Source organism: Brienomyrus brachyistius, chromosome 17, assembly GCF_023856365.1.
Source record: "Brienomyrus brachyistius isolate T26 chromosome 17, BBRACH_0.4, whole genome shotgun sequence".
Lineage (NCBI taxonomy): Eukaryota > Metazoa > Chordata > Actinopteri > Osteoglossiformes > Mormyridae > Brienomyrus > Brienomyrus brachyistius.
The window spans coordinates 9,272,250-9,295,395 of record NC_064549.1 but is presented as its reverse complement, the minus strand read 5'-3'; the positions used below and the strand labels follow the sequence as shown (position 1 = coordinate 9,295,395).

Genomic DNA, 23,146 nt, shown 5'->3' with positions numbered 1-23,146 from the left:
AATTCCTACATGAACATTAGCAGTAAAAACATATTTAAAAAACAAAAATTAAGAAAAAGAATGACAACAAATGAAAGGTTTGCGGTCTGTCACTGGACAGCAACTGTATTTTTTCTGTTCTTGCAGGGTGATAGAGAGAGAGAGAGAGAGAGAGAGACAGAGAGAGAGAGACAGAGAAAACGAGAGAGGCCTCCCCCCTTAACCCCACACCTAAGGCCTGCCCACATTACCACCCCGCCACCCCCATGGAACATGCTGCTCTCAGCCTGGACCCCCATAGGCCTTGAGCACACAGCCTGCTCCGGAATGGTCTACTTGTATACAGCGGGGGGGGAGGTAGGGGAGGTGGGGCGGAGGGAAAAGCACAAGCCTGGTGTGAATACTCTGAGGTGTGCTTGTCTGTCTGTCTGTCTGTCAGTGTGTGTGCCTGCGTGTGTGCGTACAGTATGCTTGCGTGAGTCTACGCCTTTGATTTCGGCACGTCGCCACGGTGACAAGCAGAGGAGGGGCCGTGTCGACCCGCCGCTTCAGCTGGTTGCCGTCGACAGTGGGGGGGGGTGGGAAGTGAGGTGGGAGGGGAGAATGGGGAGCAAGGGCAGAATATGACAGCCCCCCCTGGGATGAAGGGGCAGATGGAGAGAGCCGGGGGGCCATACCCCCAGGGTGGCTGTATGGAATGCTGGGGGTAATGCCCCCACCATTCTGTGCCGTCGAGCCCCCATCCATCCCCCCATCCCTCCATGGTCTCTCATGGACTCCTTCTCCCCTCCCCTGAATTGACATGGCAACCTCCACCCCCCCCCCCCCAACTTCCAGACAGACAATGGCGGTTTGGCATGATGCTGCTCAACACAGGTGGCTGAAATGGACCTTTATACACTAGGGGATTCTCCTGAGGGAGAGAAACACAAAGATTAAAAATTCACACTGGATAAGGACTCACATAACACCACAATCCACCACTATTACAGCAACTGCAAGGCAGCTAATACAGTTACGCAACCGCAAGCGATCTGTACCTGCCTCACATAGCAAAAAAGATACTAATGCGCTATAATTTCATATATAGACCACAAACCCAGTGTGATTTCATTACGCCTTAATCCATTTGTCCATTTTCGTTCCCTTGCTGAAGCTGCTGCCATCATGCAATCTTTGTGTTTATAACAAATTTATAGCATTAAAATGAGGATGGATATTTCCTTCATGGACACTCATCACACTAGGTTAAAGATGGCGTCTATTTTAATTTAGCCAGATGCTGCAGCTTGAAATTATGAAAATACTTTGTAAAAGACCTAAAGATTACAAAAGAAATAACATTTATAATGTTGTGTTAAGAAATCAGAATCCAATAAATACTAAATGCGGGCACTAGGATTTTTCTTGGGTTCGGCTTTTTTCTAGCCTACTTTTGGACCATCTTTCTAAGATCTAGACCAGTGTTTCTGAAACCGGTACTCGGGGACCCCTGGACGGTCCACATTTTCGTTCCCTCCCAGCTTGAGCAAAAAACATGGACTGTCTGGGGGTCCTAGTGGACCGGATTGAGAAACTCTCATCTGGACGCCGGTGGCAAGTGCAGGTTAACTGTGGCAGGGAATGTTGCGGGTCACTGACCTACATTAGACTCCCGCCTGCTCCATGCTGTACTGCAGGTCAGGGGGCTTCAGGCTGAGGAGCATATCGCTGGTGCAGGAGGAGGGGTAGCAGGCAGCAGTGTGAAACTCGTCCTCTACGTCGCACACTATAATGGCAGAAGGGGGGAGTGTGGGGGGGTGGTGTGGAGAACAAGCAGAATCACAATCACAGCAAATCAGAATCAGGAGGAACCAGAATCAAGAAGAATCTGAATCAGAATCAAAGCGAATCAGAATCAGGAAGAATCTGAATCAGAATCAAAGCGAATCAGAATCAGGAAGAATCTGAATCAGTATAAGGTTCATTGGGCAAGTATGTTCACATGCACAGGGAATCTGTCTCCGGCTGTCAGTGACTCTCATTCTCAAATGTATGAGAAGGTTTCCACTGCTAACGAGTCACTGCACTTTACGCACTTTTATCAACCCACTGTTATTGCACATCTTTTTCAAAGCTGTTGGAAGGCTGCTCTCTGTTTTAGTCAATTTTATTTATTTTTATTTATCATGTTAGTGTTGTTATTTTAGTTCTATTTTTCCTTACTCACAATTTTACGGGTAGTTTTGCACATTAAAAGTGCTGCTAAGTGCTGAGCCCCCGGAATCTGCCAGGGTACCCATGCCTCTACTGTACCAGTGACTGTGAGACTGTGAGATTGTTTATGTGACAAATAAAACTAAACCTCACAGTAGATAAATGAAAAGTAGAAGACGATCACATACAGTTGATATCAATGATCAATGTATTTAAAGAGCAGGAGTGCATGGCAGTGCAAGGAATTAAGTAAATGTACAAAACAATACAATAATGACAACGAGTTAACAGTGAAGTAATGCTGGGGGGGTGGGGGGCGGTTACAGTGCACATGAGGCGGGGCTACATGGGGGGCACATTACCTGATTCCTCCCTGTGGTGCAGCTGCTGGCTTCCTGTGAGAGACGATTGGCTGAGGATGTCGGACATCCGGGCGGAGCTTAGCGCCTTCCCAGCCAATAGGCTCATTCCGCTCATAGGCTCGGCCTGGTCCTGTGGGGGCGGGGCATTACAGGCGGTGTCAGGTGGGACAGAAGGGCGGCGCAGCGGAGAAGCAGCACGTACGCCCCATGAGGGAGGCGTGTGGACACTCACGTAGGCGTCGTCGCAGGTCTGGATGGTATGGTGCCGCTGCAGGGGTCCACGAGCCCGGTACCCCTCGCCCTGACCAGCCCGGGTCATGTAGCTGGTGCCATTGTGGTCAGGCAGCTCCATAACCTGTCCTGAGGGCAGACACTCCACGTGGTCGCTCCCAGGGGAGTCTGTAAGAGCAACACGGCCATTACTTAATACATACCTGCTATTATACCAGCCCAATGACTCTTTTAATTTCCGGAATATTCGTATCTGCTGGTCATAGAATAGTCCTATTACATTCTTCTTGTGTTAGAAGTTGTTGCGTAGCTCCTGTTCCCATATTGCTTACAATTGTTCCTGGGCCTTCACTGAAAGCTCAGCCTAGCTGCACTTATGCCTAGTTCACTCCTTGAAAATGTGTATGTCTGTAATGTGCCGTCTGTAATGTGCCGTCTGTAATGTGTACATCGCTCTGGACAAAAGCATCTGCCAAAGAGGAAAAACGTAAATGGTACACTTTTCATAAACCTCTGATGGGAAAGGAAATAGTCGGCCCTTCAAAATTAATCGGTATTATTTTTAGAGCTTGTCTGAAGATTGAGAAACTCGCAGACAACATGTCAAAAATATATGAACAAGACTTAAAATGATTTGGATCGCATAAAATCATATGATATATAAATAGTGTACACCTTCCTGGCTGGGAGTACGAATCCCACGTGTGCCGTCTGCATGTGTGTGCCATGTTTGGCGGGTATGTGGGTATATTTTGGGCTCTCCAGTTTCCTCCCACAGTCGAAAGACAAATCATGGATCCTCAATAATATCCACAGATTGTTTGTCTGTCTGCTCTGGTAGAGACCGGTACCATCTTGGGTGAACCCAGTGCATTCTGATACCAGCTCCATGCTCAGTGTTGTTCTTCTACTGGCTGATCAGAACATACTGATGGATATTCAAGCTTGTCTTGAAATCAATGCTGTATATGGACAGTTTGCACTGTACAGAGCCTCACTAATGGTATTTACTAGCATAAATAGGTTGATAACAAGCTTACCGAGTTATATTCAGACCTGGGATGATACACATCTCTTGATTGGTGCAGCTGTCTTATATTTTTGGTGCAAGATGTGTTATATGAAGGGACTGTGGAAGAGTCTATGACAGTATGAGTCTATGGATTTCCAGTGTGGAGGACAAGTCTTCCTGTATTGTGTGGTTTGTTTTTTATCAAAAGCAATTGCAGTATGTGTTTAAAACAAATTTCCTTCAGGTCAATAAAAGTTAATCTAATCTAATGGAATGCTGATAAACCAGGCAATTTCCACTTAGGTTTCCAGCAGAATCACTGGTGTTTTAGCGTCATTACAGCATCTGACAGTAGTAACTAAATGTGTTACTGCTATGAGACTTTAAGTAAAGCATGTGAATCCAGGGAATACAGACGGATGTATGTTATGAAAAGCAGAACAATGGCATCTGCCACAGCATCCTGAGGGGAAATAATTACACAGAGGTCTGTGTTAAGTTTATCCACAGCAAAGCTCACTTAAGTTGTGGGACTAGTTATTAGGTTTTCCTTCCTTTTCTAGAAAATAGTTATTAAGATTATAGCCAATGAGGTAGAGGGCAGAGGAATCTAGATCTGAATTTGAATCCTCTATAGTTTACAAGTGTGGTTTTAGCAGCGAGTAAGGTGCTTTAGCGCTAATTACTTTGATAATTACTTCGCGGAGACATCCAGGCAAAAGGGGATCACACAGAACACAGAATTACAGGTTAAGAGTAATTCAGAGGCCTAGATCTGATCTCTTCAGGCTGGGGAGGGAAATCGGGAGTGCCCAGCGCAAATCTACACAAACACAGGGAGAATTCAGGCTAACTCCACACACATAGGGCCAGAGACGGGAAGATATCACCCACTGAGCCACAGCACCAGCCTGCAGCACATCTCCTGCTGCATAAATCAGTCTGTTAGGGTAATACAAAGCTTTATGGGTGTGTCGGTGATGAGCGCTGTGTGGGGTGCAGATTTCAAACAGCTGGATGGCGGGGTGCAGTCTAACCTCTGGCTACGGGGGCACTGTGCAGGTAAGGTTGCCGGTGCGGGCCGGCGCTGTAGGGAGGCGTACCGCCCCGTGGGGGTGCCAAGAGCTCGTGGCCCTCCCCGCAGGCCACGGCCTTGGCCAGCAGGCCCTCGTGGTAGCTGGGCGGCTCGTCCTCCTCCATGCTCTCGGAATGGGGCAGCGGCGGGGGCCGGCATTCGGGGGGGTCGGATCTGCAGCAGGTGGTGGTATTGAGGGGGGGCAGGGGCCTCCAGGGACTCGCCCGGGCTCAGGTGGCGCAGGAGCAGCAAGTCGCTGTAGTCCTGGGGGGTGGCGGGGGGCGGTGGGGGGCGGCCGGGGGAGCCGGTCGGGGCGTCTGGCGCTTCAGCAGGGCGGCTAAGTCCTGCGGGGGCAGCCGGGGGTCGGCATGGCCGCTGAGGGAGTGCCGGGGGGAGAGCAGGCCCTGCAGGGTGGGCGTGACGTGCTGCGAGGGCCGATATTCGGGCGGCGTGGGAGACAGCAGTGCCTGCTGGAGGGCTGACGGGCTGCCGTAGCCCCCGGCCGCCGCCGAGCCACTGCTCTGGTAGGCCTCCAGCCCTGGCACTTTGAGGGAAGTGGCCTGTAGGTAGGGATTATACCCACCCACCACCCCACCCCCCGTGGGCCCCCTCCCAGCCTCCCCGAGCAGGTGAGGACTGAACTGGTCTGGGTCGTAGCCTGGGGTGTAGCTGAACCTGCTCAGGCTGCGACTGTGGAAGAAAAGGCAAGGAAAAGAGCGAGATCCGTCACCCCCAGTCACTTCCACCCGCTGTCCGTATCACCAGCAGCCGAGCAGCGAGCACAACATCGACCCGCGTCCGCAAATCAGGAAGTGCTGCAGCTCCACCACCCCGTGCTAAGGCCAAAGGCAGGCTACCTACACCTACGCCTCCAACAGAGAGACCATTTTTCCTTTTACAGTTACGTTTCAGGAGAGTCTAATAAAATGGGGTTTCTTATTCCAGTTCATGGAGGCCACCGGACAGTCCGCATTTTCGTCCTTCCAGGTTCCCAGCGCACCGATACCGGGTATTCAGCGTTCTTGATTGGCTGGGAGCTAGGAGGGAGCGAAAATGTGGACTGTCTGAGATCCCCGTGGACTGGGTTGAGAAACACTACACTAAAAGGCATCAAGAAGACTACAATAATACACTGAAAACTGAAGGTGAGGAAAGTTACTAGCTACAGCAGTTCAACAAAACCAGCACCTCCTCAGGTTAACCTATGGTTTATTAAAGGAAGACAGCTTTAAGTACTCAATATGAGCACAGAAAACTACATTTCTGATCCTTCCCGAAGCGGGCCAGTTTTGGCGAACGAACAAGGCTGTTGGACCTGAATGGCCCAGTAGGGGGAGCTCTAGTCAAAGTCTGTCTATCTGCTAGTTTTACAATGCAGCTGAAATCGACTTACGGCATCCTGCTTTGCTGACAGTGGCCAGGATGAACAGATTTAGTTGAGTCAGTGTTGTGAAAGGGGGGGGCAAGCTTGTGGCCATTTGATGATGTCATATTTTTCATGGAGGTGGGGGATGATTCAGCTTTAAGTTTTTTTTTTTCCCTTTTCAAACGTTCACTTCAACATTCATGACCTGAACTTTCCAACCGCAAGTAATGCAGGAACTACGGCCCTCGCTGTCCATTCAGAAACCGCTAAAATCCATCTCGTCAGGTCAGGCTCACGGCAGCTTTAGCCTGTTGCAGCAAGCGGGCGTTTTGCGCTCCTGAACATCGGCAGCGACATAAGACACGCATGCAGACAATGTGTTTTACATGAGATTCAATTAAAAGAAAATATGACAAATAGCATAAAAATCCAGAGGATGGAGGGAAGAAAAAAAAAATCAGGAATGTACAAGTATGGATACAGAAAGAATTGTCCAAAGTGAGGGAGAGTGGAAGGGGAATGGAAAAAGAGGATGATGGGATATGGGGGCGGGCCCATCTGTGGGCGTGGTCAGAGTACAGCCAGTCACCTGTGGGTCTCGGCACTGTCGGCGCTCAGCTGCTTCCCGAGCACCCTGTGGCACGGTGTGTTCAGGAAGCCCTGGCGCTGGGCCCCGCCCCCCAGCTCCGCCTCCTGAACCTGAATGGTCACTTGCTGCTGGGGGACGGCTTGGGCCATGCCAACGTTGCGGGGTAGGCTGGTGGGTGGGGGGCTACCACCAGGGGTCTGATAGAGGGTGGCACCATGCTGGTACTGCGCTGAAGACGGCCCACCTGCAGAGGGGGTTAGAGGGACGCAGGAGAGGGATTATGCTTTTGCTTTCTGCGAAATGGGGGCCTGTAGAAGAAAGACGAGGTGTGGGGGCTCACCGTGACCCTGCATCATGCCTGTACTGCCTGGGGGAGGGCTCTGGTTGGACTGCCGGAACAGATGATTGCTGGGATGTGTTGGGGGGGGGCTTGACGGCTGGATACGCAACCTGAGAGAAACATGCACAAACTTAGTGTGGGACAGCAATACTATGGAAGCCTAATTAAGACAAAGCACGCATACGTGCCCATTACAAACAGAAAAGCTGCAAATAGATATATATGTTTCTTAAGGGCTCTTTTTCCCCTTTCGGGTCATTCACACAAACCTGAGAATTTTTCAGAACAAAGAGGCCAGCAAGAAATACAGTGTTTGTCTTTTGTGTCGACCAATAGTCATGAACTTAACGTTTAAGGTATATTAAAATTGCCATTACTTAACCTGCCCTTTTTAAGCATTTTCCCCTAATTGCTAGTAAAAATCTCATTACGATAAGATAAGTTAAAATAACATAATACTAGATCAATGTTTTTTAATCTTTCAACTTCATTGCATGTAATCCATAATAAGTCATGGGATGAGATGTACATGTTTTGCTCAAATTCTCGTAGCTTTGTCATTTTTCTTGTCTCCAAACTTCGAACTCAAACTCCTGCCCGAAATTTGATGAAATACTTATTGCGTAAATAAATGGCAAAAAGAATTTGCACAATGGCATTGTATAATTTGAGTCTGTCTTCAAACAAGTTTTAAAAAGCGAAGAAAATTCATATGTTATGGTAATGAGCTTGTGAGAATGACCCTTTCAGTGATATTTTGCGGTAATGAGCTTGTGAGAATGACCCTTTCAGTGATATTTTGCGGTAATGAGTTTGTGAGAATGACCCTTTTAGTGGTTTAGCTATCTAGCTGTGATTGGATATGTTTCCTCCAATCGTCTCCTGTTACTGATACGTTCGATGTTAGTCAACACTGGGGACGGGGGGCTGGATGGAGACGGCTCAGCTTACAGATCTGACAGCAGAGGTGTCAGATTTACGCTTCGCTGCTTTATGCCACATAGGAAGACGTAGTGAGGAATACGGGCGATGAAGCGCCAATCGTTTCTCAAGACAATGTGTAGTATTAGAAGAGATTTCAGAGCAATTACATGGTATTTGACAGAACTACAAGAACGTGTATCAGCTTCAGCAGAGGCTGCCAATGAGGGGAGGCTGAACTAATTTGAGCCGCATTTGACTGTCAAAACACGGCTCAATAGGACAAGTATCTAACAATGCAGTGCTGTGCAAAAGTCTTAGGCATTCAAAGAACATTTTTAAAGCTGTTTATCCGAGTAGTAAGTGTACATTAGAGCAGAAAAAAACTATTTAAACACATTTTAACATTAGAACATAGCAAATTAACAGTAACATAGTAAAAACTAATAAGAATTAAGTCCTCCAAAAGTTACTGATATCTTATTGGACAGCTAGAAGAATATTACTTCAGTGTTCCATCTATTTGTTAAATTTCACCACCAGCTCACTTAATTAACTCAATTAAATTAATTACTGTAAATACTCTGAAGAGGTATTAATTAGCTAAACACAAAGCTGATGAATTAGCAAAACCTGTATCACAAAGCTGGATTTATTGCCTAGCCTGATAACTTGTCAGATTTAATGTATCCCACTTTAAATCGGCTTCATCTTTGTTTACAGGTAGCACTACTTAAATCCAAAAAGCTATCCAGCTATGCAAGAAATCCTGCTACGTGATTCTGGCCCCTGGTGCGTTAGCGGTCGAGTTCATACTATACCATACCAGAAATACATGGGTATACTGGATGGTTGCCACAAATATTGGGGTGACTTTAGCAGGGGTTTTGAAATAGCTAAGCTGACACACTTCGGCAGACATAATATTGTAGTTTTACACCAGCATGGACATTATTTTCTGCGACTGCATCAGAGTTCTGCACACGTGTATATATAAATGTATATGATCATATCTGATTTTCGCCAATGGAGGAACCCAAGCCTTTTCGTGGAGTTTAAGCTCTGGACTTACCTTTGGAGCTGGTGAGTGAGGTGGCTGGGCTGCGTCTCTCCATGTCCCAAAGATAGGGCCTGCTGACGAGAGCATGTGAGGTCAGACATCACACACACACACGCACAGCATGTTGGGTAAAAAACTGACTCCAGTAAAAACAAACGGCACAGCCTGGAGAACGTCAACCCGCAGCACAACTGTTCTTTGTGGCCAATACAACTCTACCCCCATTGTCCTATTCTGAGCTCCCATAATCCTCTGGGGGCAGACTCCTTTGCATTTACAGAACCCACGACTGCAAATGAGAGTGACCTGGATCTGCTGGTGTAGGTACTGTTGCTCTTGCTGGTACAAGACATGCTGCTGCTGTGTGTGTTCCAGGAACTTTTCATCCTGCGGCGCCGAGTACAACTTCTGCAGCTGCTCACACTCCTAGAGGAATGCAAAGGTGGGGGAAAGATATGGGGAAGGGGGGGGGTGTGGTCACCAAGAAGGTGTGGCATGCTATATTCATATAGTTGTAACCGGATGACGCGTGGAAGTTTTAGTTAGACAAAAATATTGTGAGGGCAGAAGGAAAAATGATTGGTTCAGGGAGATAACCAATCAGATTGTGGAGAAGGTGGAACCAAAACATCCGACTGATTGGTCCCACATCCTCTAGTTCAGGGTTCTCCAACTCCGGTCCTGGTGAGCTACCGTCCAGTAGGTTTTCTATCCTACCCGGCTTCTGATGAGCCACACCTGCTCTCAGGTAAATACCAGGAACAGGTGTGGCTCATCAGAAGCCAAGTGGGACAGAAAACCTACTGGATAGTAGCTCTCCAGGACCGGAGTTGGAGACCCCTGCTCAAGTTGCTTTGTAATAATATTAATACGAATCAGACAGCCAACGGATGAATGTACACAGCAGGACAATCATCAAGCCCCGTTAGTGACCCACTTCCTCAGGTTGTCCCCAATCACCCCCTACAGGCTATTTGCAGAACAGCAACACGACACCTCTGTACCTGCTTGATCTGCCGGAGGATGCTACTGTTCTCCAGCTGTGCTTTGAAGGCCTGGATGGTGGTGGCCCCATCAGAGAAGCGCCGCACCGGGGAGAACCTCTCCATGGGCAGGTGTAGCGTGTTGCAGTCCTTGTAGCTAGACCTGCACAGCACGCACGCACGCACGCACACAAACACACCCACCCACACACACGAACAGACAAACACGCACAAACAGACACTTTTACTGAGTGCGAGGCGGCAACCCCACCAGCCCACACAAGCCATGCTGGGCAGGCGCGGGGGCAGGGGGTGGCTGGCGGTGGCGTCGTCATCGTTGTCAACACCAACTGTCGTCAAGAAGCGTGGGTCGAGCAGCAATACCCGATCCCGTCTGTCTGTCAGAGAGTCTGATCCATTTATCCTTCAAAACCAGCTGGCAGCTTCTAAGGAGGCCCAGGAGAAGAGGCCTCATCGCTATGCGTCACTACGACCGGGCCAGAGCTCCCCGTATCACACAGTACGTCTTTCCCTAAGTCTGAGCCCTCTGATGTTAAATGAAAATGAAATTGGCAGGCCTTAGGACCTCTGGGAGGAGCCCCTCCCTCAGCAAGTGTGCACGCTCTCTCTCTCTCTCTCGCTCTCTCTCTCGCTCGCCTTCCCCCTCAGTGGGCGTGCGGCGATGTGCCGTTTCAGCTGGGTGGGGCCCCCTCACCGGCAGTGCTGCTCCTGGGCCCAGGCCCTCTGCCGGGCCCCCTGGGGCCTCTGCGTGTCTGGGGGTGGCTCAGTGGGCGCCGTACTCAGGGGTACATGCATCGTGTGCCGCTTGGACCTGTTCGCCAAGTATCTGGGCCGCAGGGAGGGAGACAGGAAGCAGTATTCACTCATCAGCTCTCTGACATCAAGTTGGGTCTCACAAGGGGGTGCCACAACTTTTGCCGAATCTTATCGCGGGGTGGAGGGGGAGGGGGGGGGCATAAAACACACCTCCCATCTGAAGTAACAGCAGGTAGTGTGCAAAAGAAACTTGAGTTAATTTGGCATAATTTGACAGAGCACAGATTTCTTTCGCCAGAGGAAACACATTAGTTGATTCCTTTCCCACATCAAAGCCAAAGAAGATGAACCACAACAACAGTGGCCTCTTGTGGCAGAAAGCAGTACTGCAGCCTCTATCCACTCACTCCCAGTAACCCAGGCAACCTGCTCCTCTACATCTCACCCTATGCGCCAAAATCCAGCCGACCCCAATGCCCAACACAGCACTCACCTCTGCACGGCCTCCTGGTCTGGCTCCCCGTCTGAGCCTTCCTCATCCACGGGGGCGACTGCTGGAATGGGGTGCTGGACATAGAGGATGACGGGAGAGGAAGAAAAAATAAAAACAAGGGAATGGTTCTGATAATGGCAACTGGATAATTGGACACATTTTACTCGGATTGGTTAGTTTTTATTGCATGTGACAGGTCAGAACTCATTTTTTGAGATGATATGCCGTTTTTCTCAATGCAGCAGTCGTTTGGAATGCTTGTAATAAAAATGAAATTAGAAAGTAGCTCCAGTAAGTCATCTCAACCAAAACTTTCTTCTTTTGCTTCACACAAAGGCTTGGTGCCAGATTTCTTGCTTAGCCGGATAGCTTGTCAGATTTAAGGTACCCCAAATTAAATTAATCTTTGCTTACTTACATTTAGCCCAGACTGCCTAACAGTCTGCCTAGTTTTCTGGCTAAGCAAGAAATCCTGGTTCATGATACAGGCCCCTAGCGCTACAGCTAACACAGGCAAAGTTAACACACCTGTAGCCAAGGCTGAGGGAGCAAGCGGTGATTCACTGTGTGCAGAGAAACCGAATGACAGCTCAGAAGTGATACTGACGGCTATTATTAACCTGAAATCAGACTTTTCCCTCTAGCCTGGATGGAATTTTAGGAATCATGGAGAAACAAACAAACGCACATAGTCAACCAAGCAGAGACTGCCATATCTGCAATGGAGGGTGATTTAATTTCACTGCAGGCTAGCATTCTGAATCCTGCAGAAAAACAAAAAATTCGAGGAAATAGTGCTGTGGCAATTTTAACAAAGTTGTAGTACTCAAGTCCAGTCGAGTTCACATATAAATCTTGGCACACACTTGGATGAATTCTTACTTAGTCCTGACTCAAACACTCGTGATTGAATCATGTCTGTCAAGTCAACACCTATCCATTTGGCATAAATAAACCATAAGGAGTTTCTGTGAAAGACAACCAGTAAGAAGCACGCTGTGGAATACTGAAGTAGCTGGTACAACTTCCGATTACTATCGAATGTCTAGAAAGGACACAAACACAAGTACGTACTGCTAGCAAAATCAGTTTGTCAACAGGCAATGACTGGATGAGTGTTCCGTCAAAATTAGTTTTACATAGTAATCCCACAACAGCTATCCAGCTAGCTAGCTAGCTAACGTTGTATGGTAATTACAGTGCTCACAGAAAGTCTTGCAAAGCTTGCTTAATTCAGACATAATATTGCAAATTTGCTGGTTTTATAAACAAAAATCGATTACTTTATTCACTTCTTTGCAAAACATATTTATCACATTAGAAACACATTAACCAGCAGTTTTAAATGAAACATTCCTTTCAAATAGTAATAAACTGAAACTCAAATTATGGTTCTGAAAGAGCTGTGCGAAGTTAAAAGGTTCACTGACAGGCAGCCTCACTGGGTGCCTTTTAATTAGCAACACCTTTACAGTAGCATAAAACACCAAACACTGGTGTTTAGTGTCCTTTTGGGAGCCAATGACTACAATTCCAATTAATAGCAAAAGGGCAAGAACAGAACTGAATGAGTCAGTCCAAAAAAACAGTAAGAAAATGTCTGTGCGGATGATATATGAAGATATGTTAAGCATTGCTTGTCAATGGAGTTCTGTTATGAAACCAATACAATTGCAACATTTTTACAACATTAAGCAAGCATCCCAAGACTTTCTGAGAGCACTGTAATTATTATTGTTGTACTTTATTGATCCCTGTGTCGAAAACACTTCTTCACACCTGGATCTTCAGAGAGACACAAGTGAGAGCTAAGTTTTGGTCAGTCAGTGATCAACACCGCTGGAGTAGTTATGTTTAAAGGTATTACTCAAGAGCCGAATGGTGATGTGATTGATTACCAGGAGAGGGAATCAAACTAGCTATACAGAGGAGTCTTAACCCCCATCGTGCACATTTAAGCCATAAAATGTTCAAAGCGTTTGCATTTCTCAAAACAACATGACATTGCTCTAGTGTAGACAGTGCCATTAATCACAGAGATCACGCAGTGTGTTACTATAGAACTGTCAATGGAACACTGCACAGGGTGCATTTTATTCACATTGGGTAAAAATTACAAAACATTTAATGAAAGGACTGAAAGAAACTTTGTACTATCCGATGCATATTCTTGGGTTCCAGTACCGATTTTAAATGTGTTCATCAGGATACAGTCAAGTTATAATGAAATTAAGAACTACTACAGGACGCAGTGAAGATGCATTTCTGTCAGTTTCATATTTGACAAATCATTCCTCGATGAAGATAATTATTTCTTAGTTGATTATCATTTTAAATTACTTTAATGCAAATAATTTGAGGTATTTGCTTACTCTTCAATTTGCAGTTTTTAAATGCAGAATCATTGTCTAGAACTGAACGTGTTTTTCTAGACTCAGACTCAGCTCCGGTAAGACTCTGCCTCCTCTGACCCTATCTATTTCAGGTTGTATATGGTTTCGGTTATGAAGATAACTTTTGCACAACAAACTTGTATAGATTAAGCCTTATGCAGAGATGATGGTCGATGGAATTATGACAAAAGCATTCGAAAAACAATGAGGATGTAGACGGGGGGTGCCCTTTGTCTCCTTTACTGTTTGTTATCAAATATTAATTTGTTATCAAATATAATTTGAGGATGATATTATTTTATTTATGAAAAATCTGGTAAATTTGATGCCAACCCCACTAGATGTAATTAATGTATGTGGAATGATTTCTGGGTACAAAGTAAATAGAGAAAAGTGCAAAAAAATTTATTAAAAACGTAATGAAGCTGTACCTGACCGGTTCCTTTCACGCAGGCTAACAGGGGATGGAAATTTTGACCGATACCGATAACCAATATATTTCCGCGTGATAAAACCAACAAACTTGCCAAGCCACTTGCCGAGGGGGGGGGGGGGGGGGGCAAAACTTGTCGAGCTTGTCTGCTCAGATTAGTGGAATGCCTTTGCATCATTTTATTATTCTATTTCATAAACATGTCACAAGCCGGTACTTTGAGGCCTCTTATACACAGTGAACGAGATGATGAAATTCCTTGTCCTCCACTACAGAAAACAGCTGATTGTTCAACCATCTCCATTATTTTTATACTTTTTGTTTTAATGTCTTTAGGTCTGATGCTGCTAGCTTTAAACACTGATAAAGTTTAAATATCACCGGGCAATGCTGGCCAAAGCTGACACTGATATCTTGATTTTCAACGCATACTGGGTGAAACCGATATGTTAACTGATATATCGTGCACCTAGCTGAGCCGGTTAGCCGAGCACTGCTACTGTGGCTAGCAAAAAGAACGGCTTTTGTTCGTGCAAAGATCATCACCGTAACACAAAGTTCATCAGGCAGTACTTCCTTTATGAATATTAATACGCCTTCCCATGCCATCCTATTTTTTAGAAATTCGTGTGCTAATTCTGCTGCACTGCATGTCCACCTGCAGCTTGAGTTAATACTCTCTCTGGAAAAAAAAAGCAGCAAACTGACGATTAATGAATGGCTTAATGGGTTGACTACGCCCTTCAGAAAATTCAGAAATAGATACACAGTGAAAAGCTAACAGTCACTTTTTATAAATATTTGGGCCCCCTTTATAAGTAAGTTAATGAATATATATACAATATATTATTACTAATATATTGTATATGTCCAGGAAACTGAAAAGCTGTTTATTATTTAGGGTTAGCTATACTGCCTTACCCGCATAGTTTAATTTAAAAAGGACGCATTTAACAGAATGGTACTTATTTTTATTGAGATGTGTACGTTTGTCTGGATATTTACGTATGGTTATGTCATTCTGTATAGAAAATAAAGATTACTGATGAAAATGTAAAAGAATAAAAGGAAACAACAAAACAGGTAAGTAGTCAAGGGAAGCGGAAAGTCAATCCTGCATGCACACACTCACAGGGCTGGTGACGAGTGGGGATTGGCCGCGCGGCCTCTTCAGCAGCTGGGCGTGCACTTGGATGTTGGCACCTCCGTCGGACGCCCTCCGGCCCAGGGGGCCCATGCCGTTGAGCAGCTGCAGGGTGGGGGGTTGCAGGAGGGACTGCTCCTACACACACGTGGGTGACAGGGGTCAGCACAGGCACTTAATGTATTCATAGGAGAAATACTGACTTTACATTTGTAGTTTTTTTTTTTACTCCCCAAGGAGCACTGCTGTTGTACCTTTAATTTAAAGGCCATACCTTGTACTCTAGTTGCTGTGTAGGCTGTAGGTTCTGAGGGGGCACCAGCATGTGATTGTTGCCGAAGGCAACGAAAGGGATGGGCGGTGGGGTGACCATGCGGAGATGGTCGATGTCCTTCGGGAGGTCTTCCTGCGGGTCGGACCTGCGGGAGAGAAGAGAGGGGCGGTCAGCACAGAGGCAGGAACATGGGAGAACACAGCCGGCACAGTGCGGACAGAGAGACACCGACGCAGGGGAATATAAGCATGGCTCTGGAGAAATGATATGGAGGAGCACAGACACAGACACAGACACACGCACGCACGCACGCACGCACGCACGCACGCACGCACGCACGCACGCACGCACGCACGCACGCACACACACACACACACACACACACACACACACACACACAAACACAAACACACACACACACACACACACACCCACACACACACACACACACACACACACACACACACACACACACACACACACACACGCTATCCAGCCCTAACCCTAACCCTAACCTTAACCATAACTAATCAAGCAAGACTTCAGGCATTTTTAGTTTTTTGACTGCAGTCACAGATTTTTATGAAGTTCGCCCTTGTGGGGACTATGTTCCAAAAAGGTAAAATGTTATAGGTTTTTATCACATTGTGGGGACCCACTCTGTATACATCTGAACATTAAAAAAAAAAAAACGCAAGGGTTGATGTATGGAGAAGCAGCACAGGACACAGATTGTTACACAAATGTCCCATGTTACTGAGAAAGAAGCAGAAAGCATGTGGACAGAGCGGAAGCGGAGGATGGGGGGGAAGCACATGCGTACCTGGGGTCGGGGACTCCCACAGTGTGCCGCCGCATGGACAGGTACCGTGCCATGGCTTCCGGCGAGGGCTCCTCCCCCTCGTCGCTGTCCAGGGCCATGTTTCGGATGGGCTGGACACAGGAAGTGGGGGGGTTAGCAATGGGGGAGCAGGTTCACAGCCAAGTCTGACAAAAAGCCCAAGGACTACACATCTTACACCACAACTAAGATGCTATGAGGCGATGAGGTTCATAAGAGAGTTCTAGGATGGCCCTAACATGCACATTTAATTATTTAGCTACTTATTTAGTTACACAGAAGTGAAACGGAAAGCAGGCTCAGCCAGTGTCCTGGGAGCAATTGGGGTTAGAGGCCTCGCTCAAAGCTCATCACTGGCATCACTTTGATAGCAACGGGATTTGAACCAGCAACCTTCAGGAGCACAGAGCCCTACAGTTCATCTACCTGCATGTCTTTGGACCGTGGCAGGAAACCCACAAGATTCAGGGAGAATAAGAAAACTCCACACGTACAGAGTGCCAATGAAATGTGAACCTGGTAGCCACTGAGCCCTCATGGTTCTCCAGCAAGATACCAAGCTACAGAGATGAGTAGAAACTCAAGTTGTTTTTGAAAAAACATCTATTAGGCCAGTGTTTCCCAACTCAGCCCTCGGGGGCCTGCAGACAGTCCAATCCAGCAGCAAAAATGTGAACCGTCTGGCAGGAAGCAAGGGGAGAGCAAAAACATGGAGCATCAATGGGTTCCCTGAGGACAGGGTTGGAAAACACTGTATTGGGCAGCCGAAAATACCCTAATAAAGCATTACGTGTATTTTGGTAATCAGATATTTTCATAAGTATATTTATGACCTGCCCATAAACAGATATGTGTTGGAGCTTGAAAATTGCAGGACAAATGAATCTTATGTTCTGCATAAAGTGTTTATATGAATTGCAGGGGTGCAGATGGTAACTGACCTCTACAATCTGGTTCTCTGGGTTGATTAACTGGACATGAGGGACAGTGAGGATCGGGCCATCCATCTGGTGGTGGTGGGGGTCAAAGAAGAGGTCAGACAGAGCAGCCTAATCCTTGGGTGTCTGTATGTTTTACAGGTGCCGATTGAACCTACCTGCACATTGCTGAGAGGGATAGGTAAGCCCCGCGGGCCCGAAGGCTTGAAGCGCAACGTCTTGTGTTTTTTGAGCCGCTCACAAAGCAGACTGTAGATGGCGCTGCAGTGATCATAGGCGTCTGTCTGGAGTGACTGGGGAGGCAATCACACAAAAGAGTGAAAGGGTACGTCCGAAACAGCATACTCAGACTGTAGGTACTGAACACTGTCAGAGGCCTATTACTCGACCATTAATGCCGTATATATACTGAACAAAAATATAAACGCAACACTCTTGTTTCTGCTCCCATTTTTCATGAGATGGACTTAAAGATCTACAATTCATTCCAGATACACAATATTACCATTTCTCTCAAACATTTCTCACAAATCAGTCTAAATGTGTGATAGTGAGCACTTCTGCTTTGCTGAGATAATCCATCCCACCTCACAGGTGTGCCACATCAAGATGCTGATCTGACATCATGGGTAGTGCACAGGTGTACCTTATACTGCCCACAATAAAAGGCCACCCTGGAATGTGCAGTTTTTTGCTTTATTGGGGGTCTGGGGACTCAGAACCGGTCAGTATCTGGTGTGACCACCATTTGCCTCATGCAATGCAACACATCTTCTTCGCATAGAGTTTATCAGATTGTCAATTGTGGCCTGTGGAATGTTGGTCCACTCCTCTTCAATGGCTGTGCAAAGTTGTTGGATATTAGTGGGAACTGGTACACGCTGTCGTATACGCCGGTCAAGCACATCCCAAACATGCTCAACGGGTGACATGTCCGGTGAGTATGCTGGCCATGCAAGAACTGGGACATTTTCAGCTTCCAAGAACTGTGTACAGATCCTTGCAACATGGGGCCGTGCATTATCTGTCTGAGTGGCTGGTCTCAGACGATCTTGGAGGTGAACCTGCTGGATGTGGAGGTCCTGGGCTGGTGTGGTTACACGTGGTCTGCGGTTGTGAGGCTGGTTGGATGTACTGCCATATTCTCTGAAACGCCTTTGGAGACGGCTTATGGTTGAGAAATGAACATTCAATGCACGAGCAACAGATCTGGTTGACATTCCTGCTGTCCGCATGCCAATTGCACGCTCCCTCAATGCTTGTGGCATCTGTGGCATTTTGCTGTGAGACAAAACTGCACATTCCAGGGTGGCCTTTTATTGTGGGCAGTATAAGGTACACCTGTGCACTACCCATGATGTCAGATCAGCATCTTGATGTGGCACACCTGTGAGGTGGGATGGATTATCTCAGCAAAGCAGAAGTGCTCACTATCACACATTTAGACTGATTTGTGAGAAATGTTTGAGAGAAATGGTAATATTGTGTATCTGGAATGAATTGTAGATCTTTAAGTCCATCTCATGAAAAATGGGAGCAAAAACAAAAGTGTTGCGTTTATATTTTTGTTCAGTGTATGTGTATATGAGAACAGTATGCATGCACGCACACACACTGCAGCCGCCACCCTGCGTGTTACTTGTTTACCAATAACATAGCTTGACCCCCGCAAAAAATAAAAAAACTGTTCAAAATTACAAAAAAAAAGAATACATATCGAGTCAACTTATGTGACCGGGTATCGTTTTCTACTTAAATTTATTGAGACCAGACTTCGCCATCTTGACAAAAATTTTTGAGCGAGCAATGTTGGTACCCCAGAGGCCTTGTGGGATGGCGCAGTATCGGTTGCAGACTTTGGAACTGCTCACCTACTGTCTCATCTACACTGATTCGGACTCGCTGCTCACATCCCACGCTACGTTTCTCAGGCATGCAATTCTGGATGCTCTCGATCTCATCACACACATTACATGTTGTATTACAAGATCCGGACAAGACATGGCAGTAACCTCGGTTTTCTGACAGTGCCCCCTAGTGGCCTCACCTGTAGCGTTTCCTCACGTTTGAAACCCCTTTCATCCATGGCCATCAACACCTGCTCGTTGATGAGTTCCGTCTCCCGTTCCGACTTCACCTGCTCACACTCTGCTATCAGCTGGGGAGCAGAGTGATTTGGAAGGTGTTTCTTAAAAGTTACTGAGCCATCTGATTGGCCAAACGACTCTGAAAAGCCTGGCCACCAGCATCGGAAAATGACTGGCGGAGCCAAAACAGTCACACGTGCAAAGCAGAGGAGGGCATGCGGATGAGGAAGGCCCAATGACGCGAGCTATTGGCCGGCGGTACCACGCTCACCCTCTCGAACTCCGGATCGGGGTCCCCCTGCTTCATCCACTTGTTCTTACAGATTTGCTCCATGGAGAGGCGCCGATTGGGATCCAGAACCAACATATGCCGGATCAAGTACTCGCAGTCTGGGGCACGCACAGATGAAAAAGTCTAACTCATCGTTACCGCACTGATCGCCACGGTACAACCAATTACCACGAACTCAACACCAGCAGTTCATCTAGCAAAATGTCATCAGCAGCCTCTCTTAGGTGCCCAGCCATAGGCTGGATCACTGGGAAGAGCATCGGCTTATTGATTATTATAGAAGTGTTTCCCAGCCCGGTCCTCAGGGACCCACAGACGGTCCATGTTTTTGCTCCCTCCCAGCTACCTGCTACACATTTTTGCTCCGGGGAGCCAAGGGGACCAAAAGTGTGGGTTGCCTTTGGGTCCCCAAGGACCAGATTGGGAAACACTGTTCTGCAAGTGACGAGTCACGGTCATCTCATTGTTTTCCCCTGTACCTGTCGCGTAAAATCGATCGCGTCCCGATTCCAGGTCTAACTTGCTATAAAATAAACTGTTCATTTCCTTAGAGGTTTAAAAGACACTCCAAACCGGCAAAGAAATATTCTGACAATTTACGTATATTGTTCTCAGAAATAGGTGATTGTTCATGACTGAAATGTAGCAAATTTTACATTTACGCTTACATTTACATTTACTTATTTAGCAGATGATTTTTAGCAGACGACAATATCTCTGGATCAGTTACAGTTACAGTTAAAGTCCTTGCTCGAGGGCCTGAAGGTGACATCACCCTGCCAGCCCCAGGATTTGAACCTGCGACCTGCTGATCACAGAGAGGCACACATGCATTGTTTAAAAAATACTAATAAAAAATGCATAACAATAACCTGCCCTGGAGAATTAAGCGTGGCAACTTTGTGGCAGTAAATGACAGAGGAGCTAATCATGTGACCATACTGCTGTACGTGATGTCACACTAGAGATGGGCCTTCTGCAGCCTGCTCAGGTCCAGCGGGGTCCGGGCTAGCGGGGGCTCACCCGTGGACATGAAGAAGGGGATGCGGAACTTCCCGCTCAGCACTCGGGCCCTCAGGTTCTGCAGGGTGCTGCCGTCAAAGGGCAGGGCTCCACAGACCAGCACGTAGAGGACCACGCCCAAGCTCTGTGGAGAGGGGCGAGACCGAGTGAGGGGGGAGGCCGGAGGCCGGTGCTCTGCCTAGGGGCTGGGCGGATCGGGCCCCCGCTGCCTCACTCACCCAGATGTCCACCTTGGGACCGTCATACTCCTTGCCCTCGAAGAGCTCCGGTGCAGCATACGGAGGGCTGCCACACCATGTCTTCAGCAGCTGGCCCCGCGTGAACATGTTGCTGAAACCGAAATCTGACCAAGGGGAAGCAAGGAGAACAGAAGGGAGCGAATTGGAAAAAGGGGGAAAGGGTGGGAACGGGGGGGGGGGGTCAATAAAGATGGAATGAGGGGTGAAAAAGAGAGGGAGAATTGGAAAAAGAAAGGGAACGAAGGACAAGAAAAATTAAACTAAAAACTAGCCTGTTCATGGTTGGTTTCACCCAAGTCGCACTTGGGTTTTCCTTAATAATACTCTTATTTTCAGGGGGGAGAGGGTGTCCGCCACCCCCCCTGGTTGCTCCCCTCGGGCCTCCCCACATACCTGCGATCTTGATGTTAAGGTTGTGGTCCAGCAGCAGGTTCTCGGCCTTGAGGTCTCGGTGCACAATGTTGCGACAGTGGCAGAAGTGGACAGCTGCCACGATCTGCTTGAACTTCCGCCGCGCATCCTTCTCCGCCATGCGGCCGTGGGCCACCAGATGATCTACGGGGGGGGGGGACCAGACACCAAAATTGGGGACCAGACACCAAAAATGTGCAAGAGGCCAAATCCATTCAGATTCGAATCACTTAGTTACATATGGAGGAACATGTTTTCTGGGCCTTATTCACTCAACAAGAAGCTCGCTTACCGAAGATCTCCCCCCCACTGGCGTACTCTGTCACCAGGTAGATGATCCTCTCCGTCTCCATCACCTGTGATGCGACAGGGTTACCGTGAGACACAGCCCCGGTCATGCAAGACCTAGAAACTGCGATTTGCAGACTCATAGCAACTAATATGCACAATTCTACTATATGGTGAGAGAGTTACTGCCCCAGTGAGACCAGGATAAAATGCCCCAGTGAGACCAGGATATCACTTATTTAACCCAGTGTTTCTCATCCCAGTCCTCAGCCCCCCCGCCCAAACAGTTCACATTTTTGCTCCCTTCCATCTCCCAGCGCACCTGAACCAGGTATTCGGTGTTCTTCATTCTTTGTTTCAGGTGTGTTAGGACTGGTGTTAGAAACACTGATTTAACCCTTTAAACCCAACGTGACCAGCTGACTGACACGGCAGTATTGCCATCGTTGGTGACATCAGCTACAGACAGGCATGATTTCCGTTAAAACTGCACAATAATAATTCCACGAAGATAATCCAGGTCAGGACTACAGAGTATTAAGGAAGTTTGTGTTTTGGAGGAGAGGAAAAAAAGAAGGAAAAGAAAAGAACAGGTAAAGTGACAGAACGACAGATGCACTGAATGGGAGAGACAGGCTGACGGCGAGGAAAAATACGGACGTATCGAGGGGGGTCGCAAAATAGGGTGACAAGAAAACCGAGGAGAGCCCCCCACCTGGTACAAGCGGATGATATGCGGGTGCCTCAACATCTTCATGATCTGAACCTCTCTGAAGATCTTCTTCAGGTTCTCATCATCCAGCTGGGTTTTGTCTACTATCTTGATGGCCACCTGTAAAACACAAAGCGAGCTGTGCAGTTCCTATCCGCACCATGCGAGGAGCCATGCACCATCATGTTTTTGCTTGGTTACGTACATTTTTACTTGATTAGCTAATGCTTTAACTCGAATCCAGCAGTGCTGATTCAAAAGTCTGTCTACTGCATGAAGACACGGGTAATCCAACCTCTTAATACTCTCCAAAATACAATGCCGAACTAATTATTAGCTGGCTATAAGGCTAAGAACATAAGCCGACTCAAGTAACCAAAAAAATAAATTTACTGAATGCTATATATGACACTGCCAAATACAACTGCATAATTACTTAGCTATATCGATCCGTCAAACTCAATTTATAGTTTAAAACATTTATTCTACTAGCAGTTCATTCAATTATTGATTAAGCATAGTGGAGTAGTTACAATATTAATTCAGGAGCTTTATCCACCTAGAGAACCTAAATGGTTGAACAGTGTTTCTGTGAGAAAATCAGATTCGATTTTCTCTTCAAAAAAACAAAACCCCCAACACAAAGCCCAAAGACTGCCTAATATACATCCATCCATCCATCCATTT

At 47.0% G+C, this 23,146-nt stretch overlaps 1 protein-coding gene across 1 annotated transcript in view; it reads right to left on the bottom strand.

Moving 5' to 3' along the window:
* Positions 1–121: 121 nt before the first annotated feature.
* The window catches only part of sik3 (SIK family kinase 3), a 34,924-nt gene continuing 11,899 nt past the window's right edge, over positions 122–23,146 (bottom strand). The window contains 26 exon segments of the mRNA XM_048980999.1: positions 122–892; positions 1,621–1,747; positions 2,538–2,667; positions 2,770–2,936; positions 4,818–5,022; positions 5,024–5,143; positions 5,146–5,545; positions 6,811–7,054; positions 7,151–7,260; positions 9,144–9,202; positions 9,438–9,557; positions 10,136–10,277; positions 10,830–10,961; positions 11,385–11,458; positions 15,343–15,492; positions 15,629–15,773; positions 16,452–16,561; positions 17,411–17,476; positions 17,566–17,700; positions 19,455–19,565; positions 19,766–19,884; positions 20,810–20,933; positions 21,028–21,152; positions 21,442–21,603; positions 21,752–21,815; positions 22,463–22,579. Coding sequence (XP_048836956.1) covers positions 1,626–1,747; positions 2,538–2,667; positions 2,770–2,936; positions 4,818–5,022; positions 5,024–5,143; positions 5,146–5,545; positions 6,811–7,054; positions 7,151–7,260; positions 9,144–9,202; positions 9,438–9,557; positions 10,136–10,277; positions 10,830–10,961; positions 11,385–11,458; positions 15,343–15,492; positions 15,629–15,773; positions 16,452–16,561; positions 17,411–17,476; positions 17,566–17,700; positions 19,455–19,565; positions 19,766–19,884; positions 20,810–20,933; positions 21,028–21,152; positions 21,442–21,603; positions 21,752–21,815; positions 22,463–22,579 — 3,453 coding nt within the window. The 3' untranslated portion in view covers positions 122–892; positions 1,621–1,625.